Consider the following 21820-nt stretch of genomic DNA (forward strand, 5'->3'; position numbering starts at 1 on the left):
TTTTTACATTTGCTAAAAGAGATTTTGAAACTCTATCCAGTGGTGAAAACCGTTTTAGAAAAGAGCGAAAACTTTTTGAGTTATAAGCCTGTGTCTAAGGTGATCCTCACACTGATACCTTACACCCCCGGACGTATATAAGGCTTAGCGCAGAACCCTGCGAGGTGACATCCGACTCATTCCGTGGTGGAGGGTCACATATAGCACAGGCAGAGGAGCATACAATTAAGACACCGAAGACAGAGGTTGCTTTAACTTATCTTTTATTGAAGGAAATGTAACTAAAAATAACCACTCAGGTAGCTTATCTAAATCAGAAATATTCCAAACAGTTTAGCTAAATCTGGTAGCAACCAGAGACAATGCTATAAGTTATAATTTAGAAACAATGAACAGAACTCTAATATAGACCAGAACTAGAAATTATGAGTCCTGGTATTTACCAGTACCAGAATCAGAAATAGTGTTATAAGGTAATTATTCTAGTAGCAACCAGAAAGCAGAAAAAAAAGGTTGTTATTCTGGTAGCAACCAGAAACAATATTTGCCAGAAAGGTTATAATTCTGGTAGCAACCAGAAAGCAGAAAAAAAAGGTTGTTATTCTGGTAGCAACCAGAATTTCTGGTGCAAACCAGAAACAATATATATATATGTAAGACCAGAATTTCTGATGTAAACCAGAAATAGAAACTATGAATTCTGGTGGCAACCAGAAAGCAGAAAAAAAGGTTGTTATTCTGGTAGCAACCAGAAACAATATATATGTGTATATAAATGACCCAGAAACAATATATATGTATTTCTGGTGCAAACCAGAAAGCAGTGTAAAGAAGAAGGCAAGATTCTCCTCAGTGAGCACACTTGAAACGTAAACTGACGCCTAAGTCGCGAAACACAAGAGCACAGGTATCGGAATTTAAAACCACGAGTCGACCGCTTACAAACTTCGCGTCAAACTACACAGCTAGACCGGTTCACGACAAATTTGGGCAGAGCTTCGACACGTTCACGGCAACAACACAATAGGAGCACCACACAGCTCGCTCGATCACTAAACGCGTTTGCTGATCTAGCCTAATGTTCACCCTTTTAAAGACAGTGGTCACTCCGACTCCCTGTGGCGATAAGCCAATAGGCAGGCTACCCGGTCTAAGCCAACGGGGGGTGTTGTACTTAAAATTCCTGCCCAATGATAGGGATCGTTAAAGATGCAGAGTTACACACAGAATAAGGCTTATTACAAGCAGTTACAGAGCTGATACATAATACTCAAATACAAGCTAAACGGGGAAACGTGACTGTTCTCAGAGATTCGGGCTGCAATGGGGTCATCGTCAAAGAGGATCTGGTGCCAACAGAGAAGTTCACTGGTGACTTCAAGAGGACGCTCATGGCTCACAGCAAATGCGTGAAGGCACCAGTGGCAAAGATCCAGATCGATACTCCATACTTCACCGGAGAAGTTGAGGCCGTCTGCCTGAAGAAGCCCTTGTACGATCTATTAATTGGGAACATTGGGGGTGCGAGACGTCCTGATGACCCTGATTTGGAATGGAGAATGGGCTCAGCTCAGCTTGCTGCTGAGGAGGAAGATCCACTGCCATTCGCGAATGAAGATATCAGCAAACTGTTACGAGATGACAGAGCCACTGTGCATCGCCGCGATCAGCCGCAGGTTGTAAGCGCTGTGACGACCAGAGCCCAGGCGAAGAAGAACAAAACGACTACGCCGCTTAGGGTCACCAACAGTTCTGCAACTGCTGTCGTGGACAGGGATCGGCTGATTCAGCTACAGGAAGCTGATTCGACCTTAACAAAGTACAGGAGTCGTCCTGTCAAGGAGATGACTAAGGGCGAAGGCACTGTGCACTTTGAAGTAAAGGCCAAGATCCTGTACAGAGTGTTCCAGCACGCGAGAGTCAACGGTGGGAAGCCATTACGTCAAGTTCTGGTGCCTCAACCACTTAGGCGCCAGGTGATGGAGGTGGCCCACGACTCTATTATGGGAGGTCACCTGGGTGTCAAGAAGACATCGGACAGAATCCAGGCTGCGTTTTACTGGCCAGGACTGCATGCAGATGTGACTCGATTCTGCCGATCGTGCGATATTTGCCAGAAAACCATACCTCGAGGAAGGGTCCCGAAAGTGCCGTTGCAGAAGATGCCTTTGATCGACCGACCTTTCAAGAGGGTGGCCATTGACCTCATCGGCGAGATCAAACCGCCAAGTGAAGAGGGTCATCGTTGGGTACTGACCCTGGTAGACTATGCAACCAGGTACCCAGAAGCCGTGCCTCTGAAGAAAATTGACACCGAGACTGTTGCCGAGGCACTTGTGGACATTTTCAGCAGAATTGGGGTTCCTGAAGAGATCCTCACAGACCTGGGGACACAGTTTGTCTCTGAATGCATGGAAGAGGTCAACAGGCTGCTGAGCATTCGTCACTTGACTACGACAGCCTATCACCCGATGTGCAATGGGCTGGTCGAAAATTTCAATGCGACGCTGAAGTCCACGCTTAAGAAACTATGCAGTGAGCAGCCAAGGCAGTGGCATCGCTACATCAATGCCTTGCTATTTGCATACAGGGAGGTGCCACAAGAGTCCACTGGATTCTCCCCGTTCGAGCTGATGTACGGGCGGACCGTGAGAGGCCCGATGCAAATACTAAAGGAATTGTGGACAAAAGATGTGGACACACCTGAAGTGAAGAACAGTTACCAGTACGTGTTTGAGTTGCGAGAGAAACTGGAGGAGACTCTCGAGATTGCAAGAGAAAACTTGAGAAAGTCTCAGGATAGCGGAAAGCACTACTACGACCGCAAAGCTGTAAACAGGAAGTTTACACCAGGTAACAAAGTGCTGATACTGCTTCCCACTGATCACAACAAACTACTGATGCAGTGGAAAGGCCCATACGAGGTTGAGGCCGTGGTAGGGATCAACGACTACAAGGTGAATGTCGGCAAGAAGTCCAAGATCTACCACGCTAACCTCCTGAAACTGTATGTGGAGAGACCTCCGGAAGCAGTACAGGTCGCAGCAATTGTGGAAGAACCAACCGAAGTAGACGAGTTCGGCGGTGAGGAACTACTGGAGTTGGGAGACCTCCACAAGAAAGAGGGAGTGGATGACGTCAAGCTAGGACCTGACCTGACAGAAGATCAGCAGAAGGAGCTGCATGATTTTATGGGCGACTTCACCCATAGGTTCTGTGATGTTCCAGGCTCTACGTCCTTGGTCGAACATGAAGTCCACCTCACATCTGACGTTCCTGTTCGCTCAAAACCATACCCTATCCCGTTTCAGGCTCGGGAATCCTTGAAGAAGGACATCGACAACATGTTGAAGATGGGGGTCATCCGTGAGTCATCATCCCCTTACTCATCTCCCGTTGTTGTTGTCAAGAAGAAAGACGGCACAAACAGGGTATGCATTGACTTCAGGAAAGTCAATAAGATCACCGTGTTTGACCCTGAACCAATGCCGACGGCAACTGATCTATTCCGACAGTTAACTGGCAGTAAGATCTTCTCAAAGATCGATCTCAGCAAGGGATATTGGCAAATTCCTGTGCGCGAAGAGGACATACCAAAGACCGCCTTTGCAACTCCAGACGGAACGTATGAGTGCCTGCGGATGCCTTTTGGCATGGTGAACAGTGGTGCTACCCTGAAGAGGGGAATGCGAAAAATGCTCAAAGGAATGAAGAATGTTGTGTACTACTGGGATGATCTGCTAGTCCACACGGAGACCTTTGCGGAACATCTGGAGACTTTGAGGGAACTGTTTTCCCGCCTGACAAAAGCTAATCTGACCGTGAGGCCCAGCAAGTGCATTTTGGGGACCGACAACGTTGACTTCATAGGTCATTCACTGAGGGAAGGTCAAAAGGGGCTTTTGTTGGAAAACGTCACCAAGATCCTCAATGCGCCACGTCCTGAAACCAAGAAGCAGGTGCGATCCTTCCTTGGATTGGCTGGGTACTACAGAGAGTTCATTCCAAACTTCGCCGCCATAACGGCGCCTTTGTCGGACATGACCCGAAAAGGATGCCCCAACCGAATACTCTGGGGACCAGCTCAGGAGAAGGCATACCAGACCGTGCGCGACCTGATGTCACGAGACCCGGTGCTACGCCTTCCTGATACTGCCAAAGAGTTCATCTTGCGTACAGACGCATCGGACGAAGGAATCGGCGCCATGCTGATGCAAGAGCATGGAGGTAAACCGTTTCCGGTCAGCTATGCCAGCAAGAAGCTGTCAGGAGCCGAGAAGAACTACTCGACCATGGAGAAAGAGTGTTTAGCCATCGTGTGGGGAATCAAGAAATTTGAACTCTACCTCCAAGGGGTGAAATTCGTGCTTCAGACTGATCACAAACCCCTCACCTACCTGAACTCTGCAAAGTTTGTAAATAATCGTATCATGAGGTGGGTGATGTACTTGCAGAACTTTGATATGCGAGTGGAATCGATTAAGGGTTCAGACAATGTTGGAGCGGATTTTCTCAGCCGAGTATGTGAGTAAAACTGTGTTCATTCTCCAACAGACTGATGTACATACCTGGATTTTAATCTTTTATGTATACATAATATGTGTACAGGTAGCGTTTCAATGATTGAAAGAAATTAGGTAAATTTCTTCTTGTGTTGGGGGTAATGTTAGGAAACGCTGCCGTTGCTGAACTTTGGTTCAGTTTTGTGTGTTGCATGTAGTTGACTTATTTGTACTTTGTGGGAAAGTACCGATATTATGTTTTGTAAACACAATATTTATGTTTGGACGAGAATGCAGGTGAACTTTCTAGTCCTGTCAAAACAAGTTGTTTACCACGTTGTTTTGAGTCGTGGGTTCGTGGCGTTCGCTCGGATTAAGTGCGTCGGCGCTTTTGATGTACGTCACAGAGAACGTCACTGTTCTAGTCCATAGACGGCTCGTATAATGTAGTTGTATCATGTTCGGTCTGGAATATTCTCGAGATTGAGTATTTACTATATAGGCCAGCGCGATTTGTGTGTGAAAAAGCTTCTACTTTGAGTTTTGCTACGATGTGCAGTTGTATGTATGGAATGCTAAATAAATCCTCGAACTCAATTTGACGAGTTGTTTTCTGTTGCTGCGAAGACGGGCGACGTAGAATAAAAGAACACAACTATACGACATTTGAGAACTTGTGGCAATCTCAAGTGTCGTGTAACACATCGCAAATACTGTTTTCTTTTATCTGTGAATGGACAGGCTTTGCGGAACGTGTTTAAGGTAAACAAAAATCATCCAATGTGCATTTTGAGAGATACGATTGTTGTCTTTCCCGCGGGAAAGCAACCTGGGGAATGTGTACTTCCCGGCCAATTTTTACCTTTCCACGGGTTACGGGAAATGGGATTTGGCAAGCCCTGCAGTGTCCCATTAACAACTCAAGCACACTCATATACACCTACGCATAAATTACATGAAGATGACAAGGCAACAACACAAACAGAGACACTGCACTCAAAAGTAAGCATGAAAAAGAAAAGAACATTTCAAATGATAATTATGTACATGGCTATTTACAACTGTTCTGATTTAGGCTTGCGGGTGAGGTGGGTGGGTGTACCGGGGCACTGTAGTCTGAGGATTATTTAGGGAAAAGAAAAGTCTTGAGGACAGATTTAAATGCTTCTAAAGACTGTTCTTGTTGACGGAGGGGGAGAGGTTGGTGGGGGCTTGAAAGGAAAAGGAGCGTTGGCCTGCAGTTTTGAGTTAAATAACAAACATAAGATCACATTGCGCCAGTTACAGTCCTTGATTGGTAAATTGAACTTTGCCTGTAGGGCATGGAAGAGCATTTTGTAAAAAAATAATATATCTACAAATTTAATCCCTTATTGATAAGAATGTCATTCGTCATAAATATAAACCATACCTTCCAAGGATAAAAGTATAATTGTAATTCAATCAAGTTGGCGTTTTAATGAAACAGATCCTGTGATTGGTCAGAATGCCCCAACTCATTAAATATTACCGGTCATTAAATATAGGTTACACACTCCGAGTTCTAAATATCGTGCATATTTTCCCTAGGGTCGATTTTCAGGTATTACCGAGCCTCTGGCGAGGTAATACCTGGAAATCTACCCGAGGAAAAATATGCACGATATTTAGGACGATATTTTTATCCCATTTTCATTAAAAAAACAAAAAACTTTTTGACACAAACTCTGCGAGTGCCTGTTTTCTGCCGGCCAAACCTTCAGCGACCGCAAATCGTGTCATCAAATTCATGTGCGAAACGAGAAACGAGTCCCCTTTTGTCTTTTTGGTAAACGCGCCATAAAACGTCTGCTTTTGTATTTAGTCATCAATACTGCTTAAAAAAACGAATTACAGAGATTGCGCAGTTCAATGCATTTGAAACTGTGCAGTTACCGGCCGGTTTCAGTCGGTGACCCAAGTCGGTTGTCAGAGGCATTCGCCAAAAAGACTGCGAGTGTGTGATTTTACAAGCGATGAGGATGTGCTTATTCGAGCTGTTGTGCTTCAGTGTTCAAATTTGGATTACTTACTTCTTCAATCGTCATTTAGGTGAGCCTTACTTTGATGTCTGGCTTTCAGTCTTAGGCCAGTAAGTTATCTGTACTGTACTGCGGTAAGCTTAGTTTTGTTCTGCTGGTCTATTCAATGTAGGTCAAAACTTGTAAATCTATCTGCCTGCATGACCTGAACCAAGACACCGTTGTTTACTTTAAAATCGAAAAATAACACACGCAAGATCCGACCTTCTTCGCCACCTTTTATTTTAACCGTATCTCCAACTTTGTAAGTGGCAATTTCCATGTTGCTGGTCAACTTGATCAGTAAGCTTAGCCTGTAATTCTGTAGCAAACGACAGATCTGTCGCAGATCTGCAGCAGACGACAGATGGGATAGCCTTGTTCTGTTGAACCAGATTTAGCAATCAATGCTCTAAAAGCGATAGCAAATGAACAAAACTGTAAGCATACTGTTTTAGTTTAATTCTTATTTCGTTGCTCAGGATTTTGAATCAGGATTTTGTTGTCGGGATTGATCTAAGCGGTTGCCTATGAAGAGTACTAGAGTTGTGCGCCTTGAATCACTGTCTGTCTCTATCGCTCTCTCGCTCTCTCTCTCTCTCTCTCTCTCTCTCTCTCTCTCTCTCTCACCGCTTCGGCCAACTCGTAATCTTCACTCAGCTCTTTTCACCCCAGCAGATTATGTGTATTCTTTGTTGTTTTCTTTTTTTCTTCAATGTTAAAATGTATGTAGATCGTTAGCTAAACGTGAGTTCGACTTTTATACCGCAGAATATTTCAATCGTTTTGCTAACGAAAGTAGTCTCCGAGTTAACGATAAATATGCAGATGACCTCTATAAATTATTCAATTGTACTCTGAGATCAAAGACAATGACCAATGACAGGTGAGATCGAGACTCGGTTGTGATGGATTATCCATATGGTTGTGATGGATTATCCAGAATAATCACCTCCTCAGCTAACAGAGACAAAGAGGCAGGTCATGGGCTAATTAAACATTAACATGCTTCCATTTGAAACTTCGAGGTCGTCATCGTGGATTGACGCCCGACCAAAGCCTAATTGAAGCCCGACGGAGCGAAGCGACGGAGGGCTTCAATTAGACTTTGGGAGGGCGTCAATCCACGATGAAGACCGAGAAGTTTCAAATGGAAGCATGTTAATGTTATTGTAATTCAATCTGACGACGATCTCTTTCCTGCTTTCATGCGATGGTAAACAGGCAGAATTGGTTCTGTTCTGTTCACACACTACTTTCAGTCCACCTACCTGCATAGGGTCAAGTCCCAAGAAATATGCCTGTATTCCTATCCTATCACTCTGCTCCTGGGGTTTTTTTTCTTTCACATACATTTTCCCTTCTTTTTTGACGGGTTTCTGGACAACAAACTCTAAAACAAATTCTTTTCATCACAAAAGCGATCTTTGGAATAGACTGACGTAGTCTGGAAGAATTCATGCATCAACTTACGTCACGTATTCGACGTCATCACTTCGCATACCTTATGGTCTCGGTATTTCGTTGGCCTACATATTTCCTACTTGTAAAATGACCCTCAAAGCTAACCGAGACTAGTTGAGGTTGTATCAATGCGCCCGGCTGGCGTGTGTGTGTGTGTGTGTGTGTGTGTGTGAGTTTTTGACAGATTCATTATCAGAAGTCAATTCAGAAAGAAAAATATCCGCCTGCCGCGCTTTTAATGGAATCACCAACACTAAAATTCGCCTGCCGCCAGCCTTTTTGTCGCTGCCGCCACCGCTGTCACGTCGCTTTATGGAAATTAAGAGTGCTCAACACAAAGACTCTTCTTAATCAATGAGTCAAAACAGATAACTTACTAAATTTTGCATATATATGGTATACATCAGCAACCCAGTATGGTTTGAGGTTATACATCTAACATGTTACAGCCATGCAACATCGTGACTCACCAAGGAGTGTAAGATGATGCAATGAAGATGTAGATAATTGCTTTGTCTCCTATGTGGAAAAAGCTCCTCCAGTCTCTGCAACAGCCCCAAAAATACAAAAGTTGGTGTAATATTGTTCCACCACGATTGGTTCTGGTGTATCACGTGGTTCATGAATATTAAATTAGTTGGAGACTAATGGCGGAATCCGTGTGCATGTTGGAAGGCTGCGAGCGAAAGCACATAGTGATAGTTCCACTCATACAGACACTCTAGCATTCAAAGACACTACATTTTGGCGACGAGGATTCCGAGCATCACGCGCACATAATGGCAAAGGCCATTTCGGTGACACAGGTCAGTAATTTTGACATTCACGGCGACGTGTCAAGCCTCTCGATTCGTTGGGAAGATTGGGTAGATTCATTCGAGATCTATGCCGCCGCTTCCGGCGTTGATTCAGGTGTGCAAAAACGCGCGCTTCTACTTCACTGTGCCGGGAAAGAGGTGCAAGAGTTATTCAAGACATTCGGTGATACAGGCACTACCTATAACGCTGCCAGAGAAAAACTTGACGCGCATTTCAAGCCGAAAAAGAACATCTCATACCAGCGGCATTTGTTCAGAAAGGCATGTCAAAAAGATGACGAAACCGTGACCCAATTTGTTGTGCGATTGCGTAAGCTTGCCCAGACCTGTGCATTTCCTGAAGACGAAGTTGATAACTTTATTCGCGATCAGGTCATTGACAAGTGCAAGTCAAGGAAATTGCGAGAAAAGCTTTTGTCCGAGCCCGAACTGACGCTCAAGAAAGTAATCGAAATCTCGCAGGCCAAAGAAGCTAGTCAGTTGCAAGCTGCACAAATGGCCGAGTCAGACCAAGCGTTCTCAGTCAGTCGCTCACGCAGACAAACGCATGCACCGTCGGGTAGCAGATCTAACGCAAAGCAGGATTTCGCCAACTCCAACTCGCCGCCGAGAAAAATCAAACAATGCGGGCGCTGTGGCCGCCGGGGTCACTCGTCGGAAGAGTGCAGATGCACTCGCGGGAAACGTTGTTTTGCATGCGATGGCCTCAATCACTTTGCATCCGCGTGCCGCAGTTCAAATCAAAACAAGCAACGTTCGTCACAAAACAAGAATGATTCTGCTCGTCGTTCGGTACGCGCACTCGATCCCGACATTGCACAATCAGATTTTGAGTCCTCCGACACTGACGAGGACGCGGTACAAGCATTGTTTTCACTTGATGATGACGCGTCGACAACAGCGGTGAATATCTCTGGTACAGAAACTCGTTTGTTGATTGATTCTGATGCGTCTTGCAACGTTCTGAACACAGCTGATTCAAAGAAATTGATTGACAGAGGTATCAAAATACACAAGTGTAACAGGCGTGTGCGACCATACAGATCAGACCCCATACATGTCACTGAATACATCACCGCAGATGTTCAATTTGCAGACACTGTAGTCAGAACAAAGTTTCTGATAATCCCGGGCACACATGTGTCACTACTCGGTAGACAAACTGCAGAGAAGCTTAAAATCTTGTTCATTGTAAATGCAGTGAACATCCCGAACCCCACAACACCGACATCTCCGTCATCCCCACTGGACAGATTCCCGGGAATTGACCAAGGAATAGGCAAGCTCAAAAGCCACACAGTCACAGTTCACGTTGACAAAAGTGTTCCACCTTTTGCCAGAAAACACAACCGTGTCCCGTTCCATTTACGTGATAAAGTGGAAAAAGAGCTGAACAAACTGCAAGAACAGGATATCATTGAAAAGGTCACAGGACCTACAGAGTGGGTCTCACGCATTGTCACACCGCCAAAGCCCAAAAACCCGTCAGAAATACGCGTTTGCTGCGACATGCGTGACGTAAACAAGGCCGTACTTCGCACAAGACACATCACACCCACTATTGAAGAGCTAGTGTCAGACATGGTGCAAAGGTTTTCAGCAAGATCGATCTGCGTTCAGGCTATCACCAACTTGAGCTTGACCCAGCATCTAGACAGTTCACCACATTTTGCACACACTTGGGCCTGTACAGGTACAAAAGACTCCCATTTGGCCTAAACTCAGCTGCGGAAATTTTCCAGCACACTATTCAAGAAGTGATCTCTGGCGTTTCCGGTGCCAGAAATGTCTCTGATGACATCATTGTCTTCGGGTCAGATCAAGCAGATCACGATCGGGCCCTTGATGAGACTTTGAAACGGCTCCATCAGGCTGGGCTAACCGTTCACAGACAGAAATGTGATTTCAACAAGGACGAGATCGAATTCTTCGGTTTCATCTTCTCCGCTGCAGGCCCAGATCCCCAAAAAGTGCAAGCACTTCATGACATGCCCAGGCCGCAAAATGCATCCGAGGTCCGCTCGTTTCTTGGCATGGTCCAATACAGCTCGCGTTTCATCAACAACTTTGCGACCATCACCGAGCCACTTCGCTCTCTTACAAAACAAAACATGCCATGGGCGTGGACCGAAACGCACGAGACCGCATTTGATACGATCAAACAAGCTCTGTCAGCAACAACCACTCTCGCATACTTCGACCCAAAGAAACACACAGAAATATACGTCGACGCCAGTCCCGTTGGCGTCGCAGGCCTTCTGTGTCAGGAAGGTCGCACGATTGCTTACGCGAGCCGTGCTCTCACCGCAGTGGAGCAGAGGTACTCTCAGACCGAACGCGAGGCCCTTGCTGTCGTTTGGGCATGCGAGCACTTCGACATTTATGTCAGCGGTGCGCCGTTCACAGTCATAACCAACCACCGCCCTCTACTCAACATCTGGCAAAAGCCATCACCTCCCACTAGGATCGCACGATGGTCGTTGCGCCTTCAACCGTACTTACTTACGATGAAGTACAAGCCGGGAAAAGAAAACCCCGCTGACTACATGTCCAGACACCCAACGCATGCAGTCGCTGCATCAAAACATGAAAAGATGGCAGAAGCATACATCAGTTTTCTCGCTGACACTGACACACTCTCTGCGGTCACGCTTGATGAGATTAAAGCAGAAACCGTACAAGACGCCACACTGCAAACAGTCATGAAAATCATCAGCACAGGCAAATGGCATGCACTCAAAGAACTCGCAGATCCTGAGGCAAACTTGGAAGACTTGATACGTTTTCGCAACGTTAAAGATGATCTCTGCGTCAATGCCGAACACAATGTCATTCTAAAAGGTACGCAGCTCGTGATTCCCGCCTCTTTGCGAAAACGGGTCGTTCAAGTGGCCCATGAAGGGCACCAGGGTATAACGAAAACGAAATCGTTCATACGCAGCAAAGTCTGGTTCCCAGGCATGGACAAAGCAGTAGAACTGGAAGTCGAGAGTTGCATTCCGTGTCAGGCCAACACAAATCGTAGTCAGAAAGAACCCATGAACATGTCCAACCTTCCAAGAGGCCCTTGGCTTGAATTGTCTCTTGATTTCTGTGGCCCTCTGCCAAGCGGCGATTACATACTTGTGCTGGTCGATGAATACTCACGTTATCCAATCGCAGAAATCATTCGCAGCACTTCAGCGGATTGCGTGATTCCAATAGTTGACAAAGCCTTTGCCATGTTCGGGTACCCGGAGGTGATCAAAACGAACAACGGGCCCCCATTCCAAAGCCACCAATGGAGGTCATTCATGAAAAGATCGGGCGTCAAACACCGCAGAGTCACGCCACTTTGGCCACAGGCTAATGCTCAAGCAGAAGCTTTTAACAAGCCACTAGAGACAGCCATCCGTGCGGCACACGCACAACACAAAAATTGGCGATTAGAGCTCACTTCGTTTATTCGCACATACAGGGCGACACCGCACCCTTCGACACTGTTTACACCCTTCAGGCTCTTACTGGGACGCGACCCGAAAACCAAACTTCCAGAGCCACCAATATATGCACATCCCCAAAACAGAGCAACTGAAGAGCTTGCCCGAAAGCATGACGCTTGCGCAAAACAGAAGATGAAGCTCTATGCAGACAAACGAAATCACGCCAAACGTGCTGAAATCGCCATTGGTGATTTTGTTCTAGCAAAGCAAAGGAAAAGGAACAAACTCACACCGCCGTTCAAACCGACTCCCATGGTGGTCACTGCCACAAACGGTTCCATGATAACCGCTCAGTCCTCACAGGGACAGCCAGTCACACTCACCCGCAACAGCTCATATTTCAAAAAGCTAAAGCATGCGCCACCAGATCGCCATCAGTCTGCTGATGACGTAGATGAACCTCCCTTAGACGTTCAAGAAAGTATTGTCCCTCAGAACACTGTCCCAGATACTGGCGTGAAAGAGGCATGCGGTCAAGCAACATCGTCAACACAACCATGTTCTCTCACGCAACCACAGACACAAACATCTCCTATCACCTCACAGACTGTCAGTATTGCCCCCTCTATGACCTCATATCCAAGGCTGTCAACCCGTCAAAAGAAATCCCCAACTCGTTTCAAAGACTATGTGACTGATTTTTGAGATTCAAACGCTATCACATCAGAAGTTAACTAAATTCTTTTTTTTTCCCCCATTTTTTTGTTCTCTTCTTTTTAGCTGATTATGCATTAAGTAATGCACTCAGATGTGCGTGCACAATATTTGTTTTTGTTTTATTGTCAACAAGCAGCGTTGACGTAGTACTGTATTAGCGCATTATCAATGCCAGATTATTGATTTTCTTTTGGTTTTTGGTTTTCTTATAATGTTTTTGCCTACAAAGATTGTCGACTCAGTATTGCATTGGTAGCCTACATTATCAGCGTTTTGGTTATCATTTGTTTCTCTTGTTCCTACAAACTGTTGTACTTCTGTGCGCTTGGGGAGAGAAAATGAGAGTAAATTGATAAGCGATGCGAAAATGTTTTAATCATTGATTTGACTTTGTGCTTCAGAAGTTTTTGTTTATTTCTTCGGAATGTTATGTTTTGTTCTGATGTTCTTGTTTTATTCCTGGAAGAAAGGAAGAGATGTAATATTGTTCCACCACGATTGGTTCTGGTGTATCACGTGGTTCATGAATATTAAATTAGTTGGAGACTAATGGCGGAATCCGTGTGCATGCGAGCGAAAGGCTGCGAGCGAAAGCACATAGTGATAGTTCCACTCAAACAGACACTCTAGCATTCAAAGACACTACAGTTGGTTTAAACAAAAAGTTCTAATGTACAAACAATGTGTGGTATGATTTAAAACAAAAGATGAAACTGCTTGTTCACAACCTCTATGTCCTCGTTTCCGTACTTCCAGGCTTCATTCGCAGCTAAAAAGATCCTCCTTTTCTAAAAACGATTACCTTTGTCTTATCCATGTTCACTGTCATGGCAAACGTATCCGTATCCGCATCAATCTGTTTCTGTAAACCGGCTATCAAGAGTACGTCATATGAGAATCTGTATTACGTCAGGTGTTAACTGTATTCCATGTTTACCGTTTTGAAACATTTCAAGTGCCAGTTCATTAATCAAGAATAAAAACAATGTTGGTGATAACACAGAACAAAGGAAAAACTCCGATGGGCCATCATCAGTGCGAACATAAGACTTCACTCCTTTGTACATACTTTGTAGGATGTTCAACATCTTGCCGCCAACCCCATGCTTGCGTAATACATTCCATAACATAGCCCTATTGACTGAGTCAAAAGCCTTGCGGAAGTCTACGAAACATATGTAGACCTTACCTCCGGCTCGACACATATGAGGGCCGCCAACGAATCGAACCCCTCTTTGACGAGTACGCTGATCACCGCTGAAAGAAGGTTTGACTCCTTACACCATTGTTCTATTTCGGACATGATCACAAATAATGTTCACTTGCTGACGCGCGCACTTCAATGCTGCTGCTGCTGCTGCTGCCTTGCCGCTAATGCAAGAGCGTGTATCCTCTGGCACTCACTTGCCAGAACGTTTGGCGCCAAAACCTCCACTACAACACCCTCCCCCCTTACTTGTAGGTCCCGCCCACATCCGCTATCTCCATTCCTTCCCCCTTCCTCTCCATCCTTGTCCAGTCCTAAATACCATCGCCTCACCTTCAGTTTAAAAACAATTTATCGTTCCTCTAAACTGACACTTTAAGAAGGTACCTCTGGACAATAGCATATTGCACAAACATATTGTCCACAGAAGAGTGGTCTTTTCTGAAGCCACCCTGTTCCTCCTCTATTTTACTGTTGTCTTTCGCCCAGTCAGATAAACGCCTGTTTAGTATGCTGCCAAACAACTTACCTACTATGCTCAGTAACGTAATGCCTCTGTAGTTATCAGGGTTGTTAATGTCTCCACTTTTGTGAATTGGGACAATTATCCCACAAGACCACGCAGAAGGGTAAACGCCTGTGTCAAAAATATGGTTAAACAGCTTTACAAGAAACGGCAACAGTTTTGGGCAAGAGTTCTTTAACATTCAAGCACAAACGCCATCGTACCCGGGTGACTTGTTTAATTTCAATTTCTTGATACCAATCTCTATCTCATCAGCCGAGGTGGGCTCGTCTAGGTAGTCAAATGCCGGGTGTTTCCTCGGTCACTTCAGAGTGGTCGCTAGCCGGGTTACCTTCACCACCTAAAATGCACCTGAAGTGGTGCAACCACTCCCAACTACTAATCTTTGGTTTCCGGTGCCTGCGCCCGCTGATTGATCGCACTTCGTCCCAAAATAACTTTGAATCGCTCGATTTTGAGGCCAATGAGTTCAACTCCTCCTTTTTACATTTAGTCAAGTTTTGACTAAATGTTTTAACATTGAGGGGGAATCGAGGCGAGGTTCGTGGTGTGTGTGTGTGTGTGTGTGTGTGTCTGCATGTGTGTGTGTGTGTAGAGCGATTCAGAATAAACTACTGGACCGATCTTAATGAAATTTTACATGAGAGTTCCTGGGAATGATGTCCCTAGACATTTTTTTATTTTTTCGACAAATGTCTTTGATGACGTCATATCCGGCTTTTTGTAAAAGTTGAGGCACTGTCAAACCCTCATTTTTCAATGAAATTTATTGAAATTTTGGCCAAGCAATCTTCGACGAATTCGAAGGCCAGACTTTGGTATTGCATTTCAGCTGGGAGGCTTAAAAATTAATTCATGACTTTGGTCTTTTAAAAACTGAAAATTGTAATTAAAATTATTTTTGTATAAAACGATCCAAAAACAATTTAATCTTATTCGGCATCATTTTCTGATTTCAAAAACATATAAATATTCCGATTACAAACAAGCTCTGAAAATTTAAAAATATAACAATTATGATTAAAAGTAATTTTCCGAAATCGATTTAAAAACAATTTCATCTTATTCCTTGTCGGTTCCTGATTCCAAAAACATATAGGTATGATATGTTTGGATTGAAAACAAGCTCAAAAAGTTAAAAAGAATAGAGATAAAGAAAAGCGTGCTATCCTTCTCAGCGCAACTACACCCCGCTCTTCTGGATTGTCAATTTCACTGCCTTTGGCACGAGCGGTGGACAGACGTTTGCTGTCTTACGGTCTTGCTGAAAAAATGCAGTGCGTTCAGTTTCATTCTGTGAGTTCGACAGCTTGACAAAATGTTGTATTTTCGCCTTACGCGACTTGCTTATATTGTTGCCTTTTGTTTGCCAACAAGAATTTGTACGCCTGTCTACTCTCTACATATAAGGGTCTGGTCGCTTCTGTCTTCATTTTACACCTCGAGTGTTTAAAGAGCCTGTACCGTCTGCGCGTTTCTCTCCTGGTTGTCTTGCATTCGGCATCAAACCATTTACTGTTTCTAGGCCCAATGTACACAGTCCGCTTCATGCACTTCGCACCCTTGAGCATTCCTCTGTTATGCAATCTACCGCATCGTCTACCGATATTGCTAACAGTGATGACGCCTGTGAAATATAACTTTCAAAGGCGTCATTTCCGATAAGTTCCTGAAAAACATATTTCTTTTCGTCGGCCCATATAATCTTATCAACATGTTTCGGTTTTTCACGCGTTGGTCGTTTCTTTGCAGGTCCTACTGTCAACTCAACCGGCAAATGTTTACCCTCGAAACGTTCTGCTACGTTTAATTCCATCTGTTTGTCTTTAAGTTCTCTACACTACTCGTCATAAAAAAACTAAACACATACATTTAGCTGTAGATCTTTGTGATGCGGCCAGTTATATTAAAACCAAGTATATTGCCAGAACGGTAATTCATTCCCCTACCGTATGAAATAAAAAGGTTTTTTGTGGTTTTTTTGCCAATTTGCTTTTAATGAATAACATGCATCCGTCCACTCACAATATATTTTCTTTCATCCTTCAACATTTACCACTCAAAAAGTCTATAGTATTAACATTCATGAAACAAATGAAAGGCATCTACGGATGTATATAGATACATAATTGACCACACTCATTTGGAATACATTCTGACAATTCATTATAAAGACATCTTTCTGTACTGATAGAGCGACAGAGAGAGATAGAGGAGAGAAAGAGAGAAAGAGGGAGAGAGAGAGAGAGAGAGAGAGGGAAAGAGAGAGAGTGAAAAGGGGGGGGTCAGGGGGGTGGAGGTAACATTTACACTTGTTTTTATTAAAAAAAAATGTACTAAATATTTGTCTTGGAACTTTTTAATCAGAAATAAATATTTCTGATCTGCAGTTGCCTTTCCAAGATAACAAAAAGAGGCATTGAAGCCTTGGTTTTCTTATAAATACTTATGCACATTTTAGCAATCAAAATTATGCAGTTTAAGTCTTTGCATGCATTTTTCGATTTTTAACTCCAAACATGATTTCATGCACAGTTAACTTTATCTGTTTATCCAAGTGTATCCAAATATATAATTCAATTTGTTTCCAAAACTCAAGCACCACTGGGCAAAAGAAAAAAAAGTGTTCTATATAGTCAATGCTATTACTACAGTGTGAACAAATATTGTCTTCCACAACTTTCATTTTACATAACATAATATTTGTGGGGTAAATATTGTGAAGTAATTTCCATTGTAATACTCGTAGCCTTGTCTCTTTAACTGATTCAAAACTCATCATCCAATCTTTCTTGTCAATTTCATAATTAAATTTCCTCCTCCAAAATCCAATTGCACACGGTTCAACAAGTTTCATGCTTACTAATTCTTTTCTGAACTGTTGTGCGTTGTGTACTTTCTTACCACGATAAGAGGGGATATCCATCAAATCAATTTCTTCCTTTCCGTGCATCATCTTATTAATAACATTTACAACAACAGCACGAACCATGTTATATTCTAAAATTCTCTGAGGGGATTTTCCTAAAACATCACAAATGAACTGATAGGAAACAAACTCTTTTCTATGTAAAACATCATATACGCTAACAATACCCTTTCTTGCCCAATCTTCAAAATACAGTACATTTCCAGCATAAACAAAATATTGGTTATTCCATAAAAGCGGATTAAATAAGTTATCATCAACAAGAAATTCCTCCGAGGTAGGAAAAACACCCCCGTCCTTACCATTCTCACTGCCACCAACTGAGAAGGTTATTTCCCTTTGACCATTAATATGTCCCTCTATAAGTCCTTGTAGAATCTTAATCCACCAATAACTCCCTAACCGTGTGTTTGACTGGTCCCAATTTTTGTAAGGACCGTCTCAGGAATGTATAGAACCTGTTCACCAAGTTTGGTGACGATCGGTCCGTTCATTCTTGAGATCTATATGCGAACACAAACACACAAACAAACACATCGACCGAATCCTATACACACCCCTATACCGGGGGTGTAATAAATACATTGTTATCAAGCCATGTTTTCAAGACAGTTTTCCAAAATTTGGATTTGACAAGTTCACTCCCCTTTAATCTTCGAAAATCAACATTTGAATAAAAACATTCACAATTTGAGCCGTACATTGATAACACTGACTTTGGCACATATTTCCACTTATCTGTGACTTCGCGGGATGTCAGTCTGACAGCCCATTGTAATAAAAAGGAAAGCTGCATGTGTTTCAAATCAAGGCCAAAAAAAAAAAAATAGGTGTGGTTACGGTAACATAGCCAAAAAAAATAGGATAGGAAGGTAGGCAATCACTTTTTTTTTAAAACTTTTTTTTGTAATGTGTACAAATTAAACCTACTTGACAGGGAAATAAGTGTGCGACTCGGGCGATTTTGCTTTCATTGCATTTTCTGCACTCGTTTTCTTGTTTTTTTGTGGGTTTTTTTGACAAATGTAATAAAAAGTTATAGGGTCGGCCCCTAAAAATAGGGTAGGTCGGGTTACCGTAACCACACCTATTTTTTTTTTAGGCCCAATCATATTTAAGCCACCATTTTCTATATCACTACACAATATTATCCTCTTAACCTTTTCAAATGCTTTTTTATTATTTTCTTTCTTTTTCCATAAAAATCTAAACAACAATCTATTTACTTCTGCTAATACATTATCAGGGATTACAAATGCCTGCATATAATAAACAAATTGGGAAATCAAAAACGTTTTAATTACAATAATTTTACCCATAATACTCAAATTTCTTTTCTCCCATGCCGAAATCAAGCGCTCAACAGACGTAATTCGCTCTGTCCAATGTTCCTCAACATCAGAGGCTGATCTGTCATTAAAAAAATAAATTCCCAAAATCCTTAATTTTTTCTTCCATTTAAAATTATAAAAGGTGTCTTGACAATGTTTCTGACTTCCTAACCACATGGCTTCGCATTTCGACAAATTCAACTTTAATCCGGAAACGTAATAAAAAGAATCAAAAATCAATAAGGCATGTTTTAAATCCGTTTCACTTTTCAAAAATAACATAACATCGTCAGCATACAAAGCAATTTTTAACATATCATCCAAAAACCTATCATTAAAGTAATTCAAATTCGAAATACCTTCAACATTCTTACTCTGCCTAATCTTAATGGCTAATAACTCAATTGCCAAAACAAAGGCTAAAGGCGAGAACGGACATCCCTGACGGATTCCAGACTCCATTGGAAAATAATCAGACAACCAGGCTGCATAATTAACAGAGCTTTTGGCATCTTTCATCAAAACTTCGACCCAAGTTACAAACTCCGGGCCAAACCCAAATTTTTTTAAAACATTTATCATAAAGTCTTTTGAAATACAGTCAAATGCATGAAACATGTCAATGGTAACCAAAAGACCTGGTTTATCTTGCACATTCATTTAATCTATAACATCATCAATCAATCTTAATAAAGATGATACTTGCCTCCCTTTAATATATCCAACCTGATCAGGATTAATCACATTATGTACAACTTTGTTCATGCGCAGAGCCAAACACTTAGCCAGTAATTTATAATCACTGTTGGTTAATGAAATTGGACGCCAATTATTTAATTCATCTCTTGGAAGGTTTTTACCTTTATGAATTAACACAATGACAGCATTTCTTTGAGACGCAGACAAGCTACCATTCTCAAATGCTGCTGAAAAAGAACGTAAGATAAATATACTCACTCGGGACCAAAATACTTTAATAAATTCAATTGTAATACCATCAGAGCCTGGGGAAGAACCATCTTTCATTTGTTTTAGTGCGTGTAACAGTTCACTGGCAGTTAAAGGACCCTCGCAGATGTTTTTCTCTTCGTCAGAAAGAGAAGGAACGCTGCAGCCTTGCAAAAAATCATCAACATTACCAACACTATCTTCTGTATGTATTTTCTTTTTATATAAATTCATAAAATATGTTTTTTGCACACTGTGTATTTGTTTTTGATCTGTACACACTCTCCTTTCATCATTTTTCACGCGATCCATAACCTTTGCATTTGCACGTGCTTTTTCCAAACCCAAAAAATATTTTGTGTTTTTCTCCCCTTCCTCGACCCATTTAGCGCGAGCTCTAACCTGAGCGGCTCGTGCTTTTTTTATTTCCATCAACTCAAGTTGCATTTTCACGTGTTCACGCTTTGCTTGGGTATCATTGCAGTGAGGATTTGTACTCAGATAAACGTCTAAATCATTCAGTTTGTTACACAAATGTGCAGCTTCATTTCTCCTTTGACACTGTTTATTTTTACCATAATTAATGGTAAACTCTCTTATTTTAACTTTTAACATTTCCCAGTCCAGTTGACAATCCAATTCTTTGCTACAAAATCCATCAATAAAAGTATTCATTTCATTGACATAATCAATATCTTCCAACATCAAATTATTGAACTTCCAATAACCTTTGCCTCGTACAATCTCACATACTTTCATTCGAACCAGGCATCCACTATGGTCTGAAAAAGGAACACTTACGATGCCACAATCAAAATTCAAATCAAAAATACCTGAACTATACTATAATATAAAATATAATCTAGTCGTCTGGCAATAAATGGAGACTTTCTTGACCAGGTAAATTCCTTTATATCCGGGTTGAAAAACCTCCAAACATCATACAAATCACATGTGTTAACCACATCATTAAATTTTGCAACGTTATCCCCTGAATGATTCTCGCCAGCTATAACATCTTTTTCATTGTTCAAAACACAGTTAAAATCACCACACACTATGATCTCATCGCATTCAAAACTTTTAATTTTTTGCGTCAACTCATCAAAAAATTTAACTTTTTCTTTTGTTTCGTTAGGTGCATACACATTTACAATTGCAACTGATTTATTTTGTATTCTAATACATGTCGCTAAAATTCTCTTTGACGAATACAACACAGAGACATCTTCACTAACATTCTTTCCAAACAAAATCATTTGACCGGCGCTGTGCGATGTCCCTTCATGGAACACAAAACCATTCTTCCATTCTTTCATCCAGTCATCAGACACACTCCCTGTTATGTAAGTCTCCTGTAAACATATTATATCATATTGCCTTTGTTTAAGAAAAGTGAACACCGATTTTCTTTTCAGTTTTGATCTAATCCCTCTAACGTTTAGAGAGAAAACGTTCAATGAAGTCGAGGTCATAAGGAAAGTCCGTGGGCAATAACGGGGTCGTTATCCGTGTGGCACGTGGGGCATGTGCGATCATTTATTGTCATACTTGCCCTGCTTTCCAGCTGTGTCGCTGGACTGCGGGGAATCCCCGCCCTCACGTGACCGCTTGGGAGTGGACGATCGCTGTCTCGGTAGAAAGTCAATGGTAGCTTGCTTGTCTCTCGCTTGTCTGTCTTTGTTGCCTTTACCTTTACCGTTCTTTTTGGCGTTCGATGAAGCTGCAGGAACGGGGGTCGAGAGGGGAAGGCCTGAAGTCGAGGAAGCGACGGCGGGAGGGAGGATGGGGACAGAGTCCTCGAACTTCTCGCTTTCGGCTTCGCTGCCTCGATCGTCTTCGTCGTTGACGTCATCGTGGTCGTCGTTATCCAGTGGGGCAAGGGGGGGAGGGGGAACGACCGCGCCTATTCCGGGA

General features: G+C 42.7%; 1 protein-coding gene across 3 annotated transcripts in view; it reads right to left on the reverse strand.

Annotated features, from left to right (window-relative positions):
* Nucleotides 1-21820, reverse strand: part of LOC138955506 (monocyte to macrophage differentiation factor 2-like) — a 233126-nt gene that overhangs the window by 40737 nt on the left and 170569 nt on the right. For all 3 annotated transcript variants that reach the window (XM_070327099.1, XM_070327105.1, XM_070327112.1), the window contains one exon: nt 8476-8550. In XM_070327099.1, the coding sequence (XP_070183200.1) occupies nt 8476-8550 (75 nt within the window). The remainder of the gene's footprint in view (nt 1-8475; nt 8551-21820) is intronic.

Source organism: Littorina saxatilis, linkage group LG2 (assembly GCF_037325665.1).
Source record: "Littorina saxatilis isolate snail1 linkage group LG2, US_GU_Lsax_2.0, whole genome shotgun sequence".
In the NCBI taxonomy this organism is placed as follows: domain Eukaryota; kingdom Metazoa; phylum Mollusca; class Gastropoda; order Littorinimorpha; family Littorinidae; genus Littorina; species Littorina saxatilis.